Below are 13811 nucleotides of genomic sequence, written 5' to 3'. Positions count from 1 at the left end.
TATTACTGTTGGTCATAATTCTAGGTTCGCCATGCAGTCCATTGATAAAAAGAGGACGACAATTACAGTATATCAATGGTTGCATCTGTAGCCCCGCAAACCAAAGGTCGAGGGTTCTATTCCTGCCGGCTGTAGGCCCTACTCCCCACAACCCAGCCATTGGCAAGACAAACCGGGGTTGTAACCAAGTCACAAGGCTCCGAGTGACAGGTCATTTTCACTTTGACAGTTTTGACTCGAGTCAAATCCAGTCATTTTCAATTCACAATCGAGTCAAGTCCGAGTCCAATTCAGCGAGCAGAGGGTCGAGTCCGAGTCATAGTATTATGACTCGAGTCCGAGTCCAAGTCATAGTGTTGGCTGCTCATTTTCCAGTTAAAGTCTTGTTAAACACATTTTTATAACTCTGTTTGGTGCTATCGAATGGTTCGAATTTATAATAATCTAATTTTCCTCACTTTTAACTGTTTCTGATCACATTTTCAAGTACCAGTACCAATAGACGAAATACCCAATAGTTTGGTTACTTTAATATTCTTTGAAATTACAATGAAATGTCAGTCTTGACTGTCTGAGTCTCGAGTCACATAACTTGGTTCGAGTCATGCGCAATGACTCGAGTCCAAGTCAAGTCAATACGCAGATTGACTCGAATCGAGTCATTTTCGTATTTTGAGAAAATGACTCAAGTCTAGTCGAGTCTACAGAAAACCGTGACTCGAGTCGAGTCATGACTCGAGTCATTACAACCCTGAGAAAAACCAGTCCCAGTGAATGGATAGGGGTTGCACAGGCATTAAAGGGGCATTGCGATCTAAAAATGATGGACTCAAATTGAAGCGCAGATTGCGAAAAAAATCATGGCCACCATAAATTTCACAACGGGTCATGAAATGACGCACAGCCGCGGCAGCTGGAGCGGAAAGGTCCTACGCAAGTGTCATTTAATTGCAGCTCCATGACGGTGGATTTCCGAAGAAAATGGCTGCGGCCAAAATTTTTCCTCGATCTGCAACCACATCATTTTTAGAGCACAGTGCCCCTTTAGATCTACAGTCAAATCAAATCATGATACGGATCGCTGAGCTACCATTGCAATACAATGAAAAGATAGGAAGGTGTCGAAACGACTTGGCGTAGTCCTTGAAATGTGCCTAGCTAGGCAAATATTTATAATAACTAGATACTATAAATATGAATATACATACCAGTACGTATGTACGGCGATGGACACATCAAGTCAACAATCTTGGCCCAGTCTTCAACAATCATTTCCCCGAGTTCAGCAGGACTTGAAAAATATTTTACCGGCCAGCCTTTTTTACAAATTCTAAGCTTCAACGCATCGAGTTTCTTCTCCGCATATGCACTTTCCGCTTCAAACAGCGAGAATCCGTCAATTGATGACAATTCATCGATGGTCGTATCATTTTCTTTGCCTTGTTTCAAATAATTTTTCTTATAGTCTCGGATGTAAAAGTAGCAATGCTTTGAAGCTGGTTCCGTTTCTAAGGCTGCGGCTTGTATCTCCATTTCCAGCATGCTACAATACTGCCATTTTTTGTCTAAAAGCCACCAATGTCCTCTTTTGCTGGCTGTTACGATATTGAGATCAACTAAAGATAAGTTGCCTGGACCAATACTCTGTCGTCCATGTCCTGCTTTCATTTCAATAACAGTTTCCTTGACTGGCCTATGTGGGCCATACTGTTGTCCAAATATAGCCATGAAATATGGTGAGCATTTTTTGATGCAGTCCAGCGCATTGCTTAACTGAAGACTTGATGAGCTTCTTGTTTCAATGGCAGTTCTACGGTCACAGGAAGGTAAAAATCTTGATCCTCTGCACTTGCAGAGGTCGTCCAAACGTGGGAAGATATTCGAGTATAAATGGTTGAATTCTTCCTCAAAACCTTCGAATGTACCCGAAATAAAAGGGGAAATCAAGTCTACATCCGACATTCTGTGGATTATCAACTTTTGGTGTACTTTATCTATATTTCGGAGAAAATACTCATACGAAAGTATGTTTTTCCATCTGAATCAAGGGTACAAATACGCATTATTGAGGACAAAAGTGCGATTGTTGATATACAATCTTCTTTTCGATTCTCTACTAGTTGCTGACGTTTACCCTTGACAAGTGTCAGCCATAAATATTCATTTCAAAATGAAAATATTATTCAATTGTATATTGAAGTTCTGAGCCTCTTCAGAAGGAGAAATGTAAATTACATGTCATCTCAACAGCGTTACAGTATGGAATCGACTGTTGAGATAGGAAGAGACAATATTTACAATAAGAATATCTATGATCAATCGATATTATGTCAATATGTATAGTTCCAGTGAGTCTGTCCTATAGTTTCAAACTATAGTACCGTGATCAGTAATATGTAACAGTTAAGCTATGGATAATGATAGAATTATGCGTGCGGAATGATTTCATTATATCACGATTTTGTGCTGTTTGAACAGATGAAATTCTTAATAAAGTGAACTGAGTGTGAGTGAATACGGTAACAAAATGGGCAAAGAATCAAACTCAAGCAAATCACCATGAAATCATATGAAGAAGACATTTGCCTGTTGGTACATTCAATCTCAAGGTTGAATGAAGATAAAACCTCTCCGTAGATCCGGCGGTCTACGACAAATCTTCCCACTTATTGAATAGGCCTACTCTCGTTTTGGCATAATCATATTCAAATGCCGATTTTTACATTTTACAAATTCCTATACAGCTTCTATACATTACGCGTGACTGATACCTAAAATCCTAAAAATATCCAACTTTGCATTCGCTCGGCAAGCGACGAAGCATACGCCAGCAACATCTGTATCGTAGTAAAGTTGTTTACATGGTTCCAGCTGACAACCGGCTGCAGATAATGGATTTTATTTGGATTTCGGAAGCCGATATCGTATGAACAATAATATTTGAGCCGAATTTGAATTTACTAAAGAATGGTTTTCAGTCAAACTAGGGATTCTTTCGACTTCATAGGTACGCTATACTGAGTTCCAGCATTGAATATGGATTATGATATGGGTTTAGATTCGGGCTGGATGCGAAATGGAAAACGATTTGGACTTGGATTTATGATCAAATTCTGAATGGATTAGGATTTTAAAATATTGCACCATGCATGCGTGATTGACATTGGCGACATTACTCGACGGCCCCGTGGATATACTCAGATATCGCAGATATCGCAGGTATCGCAGATATCGCAGATATCACTACTGTGGATATACTCAGATATCGCAGATATCGCAGATATCAATGTGGATATACTCAGATATCGCAGATATCACCAAAAACCGCAGACATCGAGGTCATATAAAGGTCACGCTTCGTTTAGAGCGCAGATATCACGTCTTAAGCATGTCTAGGTCGATTCAGTGCGCAGATATCAGATCCGGAGCATACCTGGGCTCTTTTGGTGCGCAGATATCAGCTCCGGAGCATGTCCGAATACAAATAGTGCGCAGATATCAGGTCTGGACCATACCTGGGCTCTTTTGGTGCGCAGATATCAGCTCCGGAGCATGTCCGAATACAAATAGTGCGCAGATATCAGGTCTGGACCATACCTGGGCTCTTTTGGTGTGCAGATATCAGCTCCGGAGCATGTCCGGATACAAATAGTGCGCAGATATCAGGTCTGGACCATACCTGGATTCTTTTGGTGCGCAGATATCAGCTCCGGAGCATGTCCGAATACAAATAGTGGGCAGATATCAGGTCTGGACCATACCTAGGCTCTTTTGGTGTGCAGATATCAGCTCCGGAGCATGTCCGGATACAAATGGTGCGCAGATATCAGCACCTATATGAGCATTGAACATATAATTCCCTAACCAGTGCGCAGATATCAGGTTTGGCGTCTTTTTCATGCGCAGATGTTAGCTTCGGAGCATGTCCGGATACAAATAGAGCGTTGCGACGGTCAACTTAATCGAATACGCAGGTAGGCCTATTCGACAAACATGGTAAATACTGTTGAAACAGCTAAATGAGAAACTCCGACCATCTGCGCTTTGTTCAGCTCACGCATTAGCACGAAATCCGAGCCGCGTCGAATTCTTCGGGAATAATTGGTAAACAATCCGAGAATTATCAACGAAAAACTCAAATAACTCCGCTTCTACAGTTGGAATTGATTCAAATTTGTTTTGCATCGTCTTTGAAGAAAATTCAACAATTTCTGGGGGTTGACAGGAAAATTTGAAATTTTTTCAAACATTTTTTCTAATAAATTAAAAATTTGAATTGGCTCTGCAGTGGCTTATATACTTGTTAAAATTTAACCAAATTTGGCGTGCAGCGTTTTTTAGGCTAACCTGACAATTTTATCAGTGAATGGCTGGAATCTGGAAAAAAAGTTATTTTTGAACGACACTGTACTCATGACACACAAAACCTGAAAGTACCTCAGATTTAAACCGCGGTATAAATACAGTAGCCTAGCCTACAACATTTTTATCCAAATTCTGCATGCTCGTAGTAACGTAGAATGGTATGCACGTATAGGCACGTAGGATTTATGACCGCTGTATAATTCTTAGTTAGGTTATGTTTTCTTGTACCACTCTTCTCCGCCCGTCAGGTGTGAATACACACTCTTTTCGCAAGGAGTGTGGGGCTATTTGAACATTTATCATGACAATTATTCTTATAAGCGTGATAGAAACATGTGCCAATACTACTCTCTACTTTACAAAATCCAAAGTGTAAAAAATATTATTATATCCCTAAAATTTTTTCAAGTAGAATTGGATGTAGTACAAAGATATATAACCACTAGAGCAGGGGTGTGAAACATACGACCAGACGATTTTATCCGGCCCGCGAAAAAATTTCGAGTTGATGGAGAAATGCTTGTCCTGCATATTTCTAACAAATGTTCCGATTTTTAGTCCGTGAAACTTCTATTAAATAATCCCTCAATGCAACAAAGGTCAAATATGTGCATAGGCCACATTTTAACTATTATTTTGTGGTTTCGCTCTAGCAGTATTAGCAAAAATTCGGTGACATTGACACGCAATTCCGGGTAAGCCAAAATGGAGAACACTGAGTTCAGAGTTTTATGGAAAAAATTGACCTAGAATTAGTTATTCACAGAAGCGAAAAGGCCAATGTGAAATCGTTGCATGCATGAATATATGGAGAATATAGTAGTTACAAAAATGTAATTCAAATATATCTCCGTTCGCACTACTGTATCACTTCTGACTGAAAAGGTTCCCGACCACCAGAGGAAAACGAATCGCGATTTGAATGAACCGAATTCCAACGGCCACGTCTACAGTTAAATCTCTTGTATTCCTCCCAACGCATACTCAGAGTTAACGCCAGATTACGACTGAAACAAGGGGATCATAGAAATATGCTTATAACGTCGTAAGAGCCCATGTTTTAGCGATTTGTAACTATATTCAACCAGTCAATATTTGTATTTTTGCAAATTCCATTGTTTGCGAATAAACGTGTCGCTTGAATAGAACCCCTAATCCCCTATGTTCTGAAGGTTTGAATGCGGCCCGCGAAACAACTTGAGTTTGACACCTCTGCACTAGAGTAGCCTAAGTGATGCAAGCAGGCAAAATCTGCCTGAGGACTCCAAAATAACTGTAAGTGGTCTGTTACTGGTCAGCTTTGACCAGTGACCAGGCCTGACCATTTCCATCCAGACATGATGTGGAGTTGATATCGACCAAAGAAATACGCTCAGGCATGGTCCAAACCTGACATCTGCGCAATATTTGTATCCAGACATACTCCGGGTCTGATATCTTCGTATCGCTTGGCGTCAGACATGCTGCGGACCTGATATCTATGCAGGAAACAGCACCATGCAGGTATGGTCTAGACCTGATATCTGCGCACTATTTGTATTCGGACATGCTCCGGAGCTGATATCTGCGCACCAAAAGAGCCCAGGTATGGTCCAGACCTGATATCTGTGCCACTATTTGTATTCGGACATGCTGCGGAGCTGATATCTGCGCTCCAAAAGAGCCCAGGTATGGTCCAGACCTGATATCTGCGCACTATTTGTATTCGGACATGCTCCGGAGCTGATATCTGCGCACCAAAAGAGCCTAGGTATGGTCCAGACCTGATATTTGCGCACTATTTGCATTCGGGCATGCTCCGGAGCTGGTATCTGCGCACCAAAAGAGCCCAGGTATGGTCCAGACCTGATATCTGCGCACTATTTGTATTCGGACATGCTCCGGAGCTGATATCCGCGCACTAAAAGAGCCCAGGTATGGTCCAGACCTGATATCTGCGCACTTAATCGACCTAGACATGCTTAAGACGTGATATCTGCGCACAAAATTCCCCCAGGCATGGTCCGGACCTGATATCTGCGCACTGAATCGACCTAGACATGCTTAAGACGTGATATCTGCGCTCTAAACGAAGCGTGACCTTGATATGACCTCGATGTCTGCGGTTTTTGGTGATATCTGCGATATCTGAGTATATCCACAATGATATCTGCGATATCTGCGATATCTGAGTATATCCACAGTAGTGATATCTGCGATATCTGCGATACCTGCGATATCTGCGATATCTGAGTATATCCACGGGGCCTTACTCGACTTTAGAAATCCGTTTCAAAAATCATTGTTGTTGTAGCAGATTAGGTCGTTCATGGAATGACGAAGAGTGGCGAAGATGCGATTGCGATGGAGAGGCAAACAAATGGTAAAGAACTCAGGTAAGATCGTGTTCGCGTCTCATCTTATTCATCACTTGTTTCATTGCATGTTAAATTTAAAGCTTAAGCCCACAAGGCCACTTGGCTCTTGAGAACACTTCGCTTCCATTAGGTACATTATTACTCTGTCCTGGCACTGCTGGCAAAGTAACGCCATATAGGCCTACGCCTATTGACCATTGTATAATGTTATTTAACTATGATTCCGTGATATTGCCTTTTGAAACCAAATATCTGCATAATTATATCTGCGTATTATTTGCAGCTTCCGCAACATTCGATCCTCCTTTCGATATGAGCATCTTGCTGCCGGAATGAGCGGAGGCATCGTGTCCACGACAATTCTACATCCGCTCGACCTCGTCAAAATCAGATTTTCTGGTGAAGTTTAGATTTTTTAAAGATAATGTTTTGACTCTCTGCTCTCGAGCCACAGCTAAATTGAATTTGCATTGTATTCATTCAATTTCAATTGTTTCCATTTTACAACCTTCCTATCTTTTCATTGTATCGTAATCTTGTAGTGTTTTCAAATACGTGCTAGTAACAATTAACTCAAATGATGCTGTTTGTTATTAATATTTGTTTTCTTTCTGTGTTTGTATTTATTGATAATCTAAAGTTCCGAGGGTTTCTCTCTTGGGAAGTCTCCTCACTACAACACAGCAAAGTCAGCAGTACCTACCGAACGAATAACCAAAGATGTTACTATCCATCTACCTTGGACTGCTCCTTTTACCACCCGTTTCGTAAAACAATTGATCTCTGCGGTCAGTAAGTGTTTTACGGCACAGTGAAGACCAACACAATTAAGTAATATAGTATACGAATATAAGTGGTACTGTAATTGTGGCTACGTGGGAAGAATGGCAGGACCGCATAATACAGCATGTCCCTAGATTTATTAGAACACGTGCATCACGCTCGGTGAAAAACTCACCCTTGGCTCATCCCCTCAAGCTTGATGCTGAGCAGTCAAAAGCCATAAATTCTGCCGTCTGCAAGCATCTGTTTGATAATCCTGCTTGTGCGAAAAATTATCGGGGCGACAGATTTCTCGTCATTGGGAGAGACCGTTCACAGTTTGTTTTGTTTATTGGAGTAGACTTTTATCACTATAAACCAGCCAATGAGTTTGTGTACCATCTAAAAATAGCACATTGAACGCTGTCTTATTCGAAATTTCATGCCAGTGACGTCATATTTTGTGATACAATTGTTAATATACAATGTTCTTTCCAATTCTCTACTAGTTGCTGACGATTACCCTCGACGAGTGTCAACCGAAAATATTTGGGTTCATTTCAATATCAATATACTATTCAATTATATTTTTTTCAGTAAGCGATGGCATCGCATCTAGACCACAATATCGCAGCATGTGGCATTGCGCCAAAGAAGTCTTCAAAGCAGATGGAATTGCTGGACTCTACAGAGGTGTAACACCGAACATTGTTGGAAATGGACTCAGCTGGGGGTTTTACTTCTTCTAGTAAGTTATTTTTAGATCCATACCTCATCTCCATTGATTTGCCATTGAGCTCATGGCTGTGGCCTTGAATCAGGCTCGGACAAATAGATGATTCTATCTGTGTATTAAGACTAATTAGAATCTAATTATGATCTAACTTGTAAAATGTTTCTACGATCTCTCATTTTAATTCTGGGCTAATTTCTGGTTTTCCTGAAAATGCTGTACGAGAACTGATTAGTGTGAAACAATCCAACCTTACTGTACAGACATTTGCCATTCTCATTTGATGTGAAGTGAACTTGATTTTTGTTGCATTTCTTTTTAATTCGGAATGTAATTCGATTTTCAAGTTTTTGCTAATTCACTAATTCTAATTTTGGAATAAACTGTAGCTATAATTCTAAATCTGATCTACTTAAAAAAGCTGAAAATTCCATAGTTGTCTAATCCTGCTTTTAATGCATGTTTTAGCTGCTTTTATTTTCAGCTACAACACATTCAAAGTTCTTCTTGGAGATGGGTCGCTAAATCCTCAACTGAGTGTTTCCAAATACCTTCTGTGCGGATGTGTGTCTGGTGAGTCAATTATCCGTCATAGTTGTTATGACTCAAGTCATTTTCTTAAATGTGGAAAATCACTCGACTAGAAGAGTTATAACGTAAATGCTAGATTCCGATTGATTTTGTTTCAGGTTCAATGACAATAGCGATGACCAATCCCATTTGGATCACAAAAACTCGCTTGTGCCTCGAATACGAGAACCAGCCGGGGAGGAAATACCGTGGAATGTTTGATGCCCTGACCTCGTTGTACAAGGAGAATGGAATTCGGGGTCTATACAAGGTGAGGAGGATTGTTTGAAATTTCATGCTGGTGATACGATTGTTGATATGCAAAGTTCTTTCCGATTCTCTGCTAGTCGCTGACGATTACCCCTGACGAGTGTCAACCGAAAGCATTTGGGTTTATTTCAATATGAATATTTGGATGGTTCAATAATATATTTTTCAACAAATTTCACTGGCTAATTAATAAAATCGTTAGGTTGCTTGAAAAACGGTGTTCACCAAATTTGGCTCAATCCCAGCCGGTTGAAGAGCAGATATAATAATCAGAAAATTTTGAATTGATTCACGTAAATTTTAAAAAAAATTCAAATTTCACCGAGAAGCCATGAAATTGTTCAGTTGTCTCGAAAAACAATGCACATAACAAATTTGGCTCAATTCGAACCCGTAGAAGAGAATATATTGGATTACAGGTTAGATTTAGCCAAATTCGGTGTGCAATTTTGTCAAATAGACAGTTAAATTTGGAAAAAAAATTAGTTATTTTTGAACAACCCAATGAATATATTATTTAATTGTATACTGCAGATATGTGTTTATGTCGCGTCGTTTAACCGGTTGCAAATTTGTAAATTTACAGGGTTTTGTTCCAGGATTGATCGGAACATCGCACGGGGCTGTTCAGTTTCTCGTTTACGAAAAGCTAAAACATTGGTATCGCGACAAATATGACTATGGACCAGAACGTAAACTGGTGAGGACTTTTTAGTAGAATGCATTTATATCGCAGATCAATTAAGGTGTGTATCTCGGCTATTACATTCATATATCATGAAAGCTTTCTCATGATCACGTCTTGCCGGGGCTGTAATGACTCGAGTCATGACTCGACACAAGTCGCGATAATTTTCGTGAATTGACTTGGGTTAGTTTGTGCATTGACTCGACTCGTACTCGAGCCATTGTGCATGACTCGTCCGAGTCATACGACTTGAGACTGGGACAGCCAAGACGGACATTTCATTGTAACTTCACGGAATAGTAAAGTTACCACATTATTCCTATTTCGTCCGTCCGCACTGATACTTGAAAAATAGGGCCAGAAATTGTTAAGTGAAGAAAATTAGTACATTATGAATGCGAGCCATTCGATATCACTTGGGCAGAGCTGGTAAAATGGATTGAACATGATTTGAGCTCGAAACCGAACGGTAAACACTATGACTCGAACTCGACCCTTTGCAAGCCCCGACTTGGACACGGACTCAACTCGGTGACGAATTGAAAATGACTCGACTTGACTCGAGTCAAAACTATATAACCGAAATTTAGTACATATGGTCCACATGATATATATGGATATTATTTTTGTGATAGCAAGTCTCCTGGTTCCATATTTGAAAAAATGACTCGAGTCATTACAACCCTGAAAATTAGAGTTCCATGTTTGAATTTTTGCAATGGTGAATAAATTCTCTCTCTAAGGACGCGTTGGATCTGATAGCTATGTCGGCAGTTTCTAAATTTATCGCAGCAAGCTCAACGTATCCGTATCAAGTTGTACGGGCGCGTCTACAGGACCAGCATCAAAAGTACACAGGGGTGGCGGATGTCGTCAGGAGAACTTGGAGGTGAGATTTTGAGTAGGGAGAGTCTTATACCGAATGTAATAGTCGAAGTAGTCACCGTGGCTACTCAAGTAGAAGTAACGACTTGAATTTCTACTCGAGTTGTAGCAATTTCCAAGTCAATACTACTTCAAGTGGTAATAGAAAATGAAAAGTCTGTAAACTGCTCGAGTAGAAGTAATGAAGACTTGCTCAATTGCAAGTAGTTTTTTAATTGTTTTTGAACACCTTTACTGACTTGCTTGTAAAATTTTATTTCATTTGAGTGTTTTTTACGGTTGCTAACTTGTGTCCCCTTTCAGAAATGAAACCTGGCGGGGTTTCTACAAAGGGCTCGGGGCCAATCTGCTGCGCGTCACTCCTGCGTGCTGCATAACGTTCTATGTCTATGAGACTGTGTCGCATCATCTCATACACGGGATGTCCGAAAGTTGAAAAGCAAACGGATTTGAGATACTGTGAAGAATTTATCGGATATCTATGTGCCAGTACTGTTAAAATTCAATGAATCTCAGTAACGCTGGACTGTTATCTTTTGAAATATGGTTCCAGCTGAATTGACAAGACTGATGGTTAAAGCTGGGCAAAATCGAGAGCTCATTTGCTTCTACCACTCGCACTTGTAGTGAAACGTCTTGAAATCGCTACTACTACTTGTAATTGAGTAGAAATTTATGGCAGGGTTGTAACCAAGCCACGAGGTTCCGAGTCACAAGTCAATCTCACTTTTATAGTTTCGACTCGAGTCCGATTCCAAGTTCAATTTTAGTTCAATCCGCTTCAACCCACTTATTCAAGTAGGGTTACCATAAGGTCAATAAATCGAAAATGTCCTGCAAGAACACCCAAATCCAAATATCCTCCTTTTTGGCAATTCGTCCTTTATAGCTCTGACGGCCAGGCGACTGTGCAGACACAACGAAAAAACGCCATAAATGATGTGAAATCTGGATTTTGACAGCAGTGACGGCAAGGGTGGCTACATGAAAACTGGGATTACCATATTTTGAGGCCCGAAATAGAGGACACTGAAAGCTGCACACCGAAAAAGTAAACTAGTGATTTTGAAAACTTTTTGACCGATAGCACTCTGTCGACTAAAAAAATCGGTCATCACTTTGACTCGACTCCCGTTATACCCGATTTTTTTTACGAAACGCTGACGTTCGCTGCGTCGGGGTCAAATCCTCTTGAAAGACGACGTTTGGTATCGTTACCATATTTTGTAATGAAAGGAGGACACTTGACAAATCGTAAAAGTTACTTGATCGAATAGAAAACGGTAGATTTTGCAATATTTACTTCAAATATTGTCGAGTAAAATAAAAATTGGGTCATCAATATCATTTTGACTCCCAATTTACCCACTTTTTACTTGAATTTAGTGATGGTGTCTGGAAAAAAAAGAAGTTACTTTCGTTCGACTCCTGAATGGCCCGCTAGAACTTCCATATTACCTATTTTGAGTCGGTTATGACGATTTTCAGATGACCCTGTCCATTGGCCCAGCTGTAAAGTAGGACGAATTTCCCAAAACGGGGACATTTGGCGTCCTCGAAGGACATTAGGAAAAACCTGAAAAAGAAGGACAAATCCTAAAAGAGGACTTATAGTAACCCTAACCTTTGGAAATCCCACAAAAACGCATTCAAAATTACGTTAGAGCGGGTTTTTCGAGTTCGAGAAATTTTTTTCAGTCCTGTGATTTCTAAAAAGTGTCCTCTTCCGGATCGCAAAATATTGTAACCCTAGAAGTGACGTGAAAAGTTCAAATATGTGACGCTTGACATGAGATAATTTGACTTTTCTTCGACCAATACCTATTTCGTTGGGGTTGTTGACTTTGCTGACCACGACTTCACAGATAAGTCGTTTGCAGTAACTTGCGTAGCTTTCTGCTGCATGTTTCGTGTGCTGTCGAGGACTCAAATCGTTGTGCTCAGCCCTACCGATGGTTTCCCATTTGAATATGTGTGATTTGTGCCGACGATGAATCACGTCGTCTCTGAATTCATATCATTTTTGCTCCAGTTCCGCGTCTAATTTATATTTATGAAGTGCTCGCATTTCTTTCTTCAATCTATGTGAGAATAAAGCGATATTGTGAACGTTTGTGTGGGTTATCTAGTAATTGGCAGGGATGATTAGAACGAGCCTCCGTTCATCACTAAACTATGGTCTTGAGGTTGTGCTGGACAGCAATGCCCGGCCGGTTATATCGTATTCGGCCGTCGGATTACCATACGTCCTCCTTTTCAGGAAATTGAAAATGTCTTCCGAGGACGCCTGAATGTCCTCCTTATTGGCAAGTCGTCCTCCATTCCAGTTGCCCAATGGACAGGGTCATCTGAAAATCGTCATAACTGACGCGAAATACGTCCCGCGGATTCGGGAGTCGAATCAGAGTGCTGACCTTATTTTTCTTTCTTATTCACCAACACAAAAGTAACGTAAAAAGTGGGTAATGAGATAGTCGAGTCAAGGTGATGACGCTGGCCGTATGTTTGACACCCCTGCACTACTGCATTTATGTTTCATCGCCCTTCACAGCAACATCGAAGTGTACGCCTGGGCGCCGAAGCCGAACCACAAGTTTATGACTTTCAAGTGCGAGCTGTCCCCACCGTCGAGGAGGGCTCGCGCTTAAAAGTAAGAAGTCCATGTTGAATTAAACATTGGCGAATCTATTGCAGTAGCATAGCAATTTACAAGGTAGTACCAAGTTAGAAAGGTTTCCATTTACCCATTTCAAGATGTTGGCCCCTGTGTTGATAATATTGTATGTATATCATCGAATGTATGGGATGGCTGATGGCTATTCTTTAGAAAGATTTCAAATAAACTTTTAACAATTTCTTCTGAATGAATAGCCTACTAGTCAGCCCTCACCAGTTACCGGACCACGACCTGACATATCGATCTAGCCTTCCGTCAGTTGCGACCTGATTTTATCGCTTGCATCTTCTTTTACTTTCATTCAGTGTACAGTACATGCCTCCTATTTACATCGTCTCGGCCCAGGTGGGTGTCTGATCTCAAAGGCTGCTAAGATCTCAAAGACTATTTTGGTTGGGTTGGATGAAAATGAAGACTCTCTCTCTCTCTCTCTCTAGTCGTCTTAGTCTCCTAGCCTAGGCTAGTGGTTCCCAACCGAGGGGGAATTTCGTAATTTTTAGGGGG

At 40.7% G+C, this 13811-nt stretch overlaps 3 protein-coding genes across 3 annotated transcripts in view; 1 reads left to right on the top strand and 2 right to left on the bottom strand.

Annotated features, from left to right (window-relative positions):
• LOC145454801 (tetratricopeptide repeat protein 41-like) overlaps positions 1-2065 on the bottom strand; it is a 33451-nt gene extending 31386 nt beyond the window's left edge. The window contains exon 1 of the mRNA XM_080332785.1: positions 1209-2065. Within this exon, the coding sequence (XP_080188911.1) occupies positions 1209-1962 (754 nt within the window). The 5' untranslated portion in view covers positions 1963-2065. The remainder of the gene's footprint in view (positions 1-1208) is intronic.
• LOC145454834 (ATP synthase F(0) complex subunit e, mitochondrial-like) overlaps positions 1-13811 on the bottom strand; it is an 88650-nt gene that overhangs the window by 70250 nt on the left and 4589 nt on the right. The gene's annotated exons all lie outside the window — the stretch shown is intronic.
• LOC145454822 (solute carrier family 25 member 32-like) lies at positions 6614-12740 on the top strand. The gene is made up of 8 exons (XM_080332814.1): positions 6614-6740; positions 7006-7121; positions 8082-8232; positions 8702-8790; positions 8907-9058; positions 9644-9757; positions 10489-10634; positions 10934-12740. The coding sequence occupies exons 1-8, from the start codon at positions 6679-6681 to the stop codon at positions 11064-11066; spliced, it is 963 nt and encodes a 320-aa protein (XP_080188940.1). The 5' UTR covers positions 6614-6678; the 3' UTR covers positions 11067-12740.

This window comes from Botryllus schlosseri, chromosome 13 (genome assembly GCF_051294905.1).
Source record: "Botryllus schlosseri isolate E-star chromosome 13, Bs_hap1, whole genome shotgun sequence".
NCBI lineage: Eukaryota > Metazoa > Chordata > Ascidiacea > Stolidobranchia > Styelidae > Botryllus > Botryllus schlosseri.
This window is presented reverse-complemented; position numbering and strand designations above follow the sequence as displayed.

Bases quoted from the DNA above. Each gene is read 5' to 3' on its own strand.
- LOC145454822 (XM_080332814.1), top strand. From the start codon at position 6,679: ATGACGAAGAGTGGCGAAGATGCGATTGCGATGGAGAGGCAAACAAAT. The intron at 8,233-8,701 runs GTAAGTTATTTT...TTTTATTTTCAG, and splicing joins TGGGGGTTTTACTTCTTCTA to CTACAACACATTCAAAGTTC. The intron at 10,635-10,933 runs GTGAGATTTTGA...GTCCCCTTTCAG, and splicing joins GTCGTCAGGAGAACTTGGAG to AAATGAAACCTGGCGGGGTT.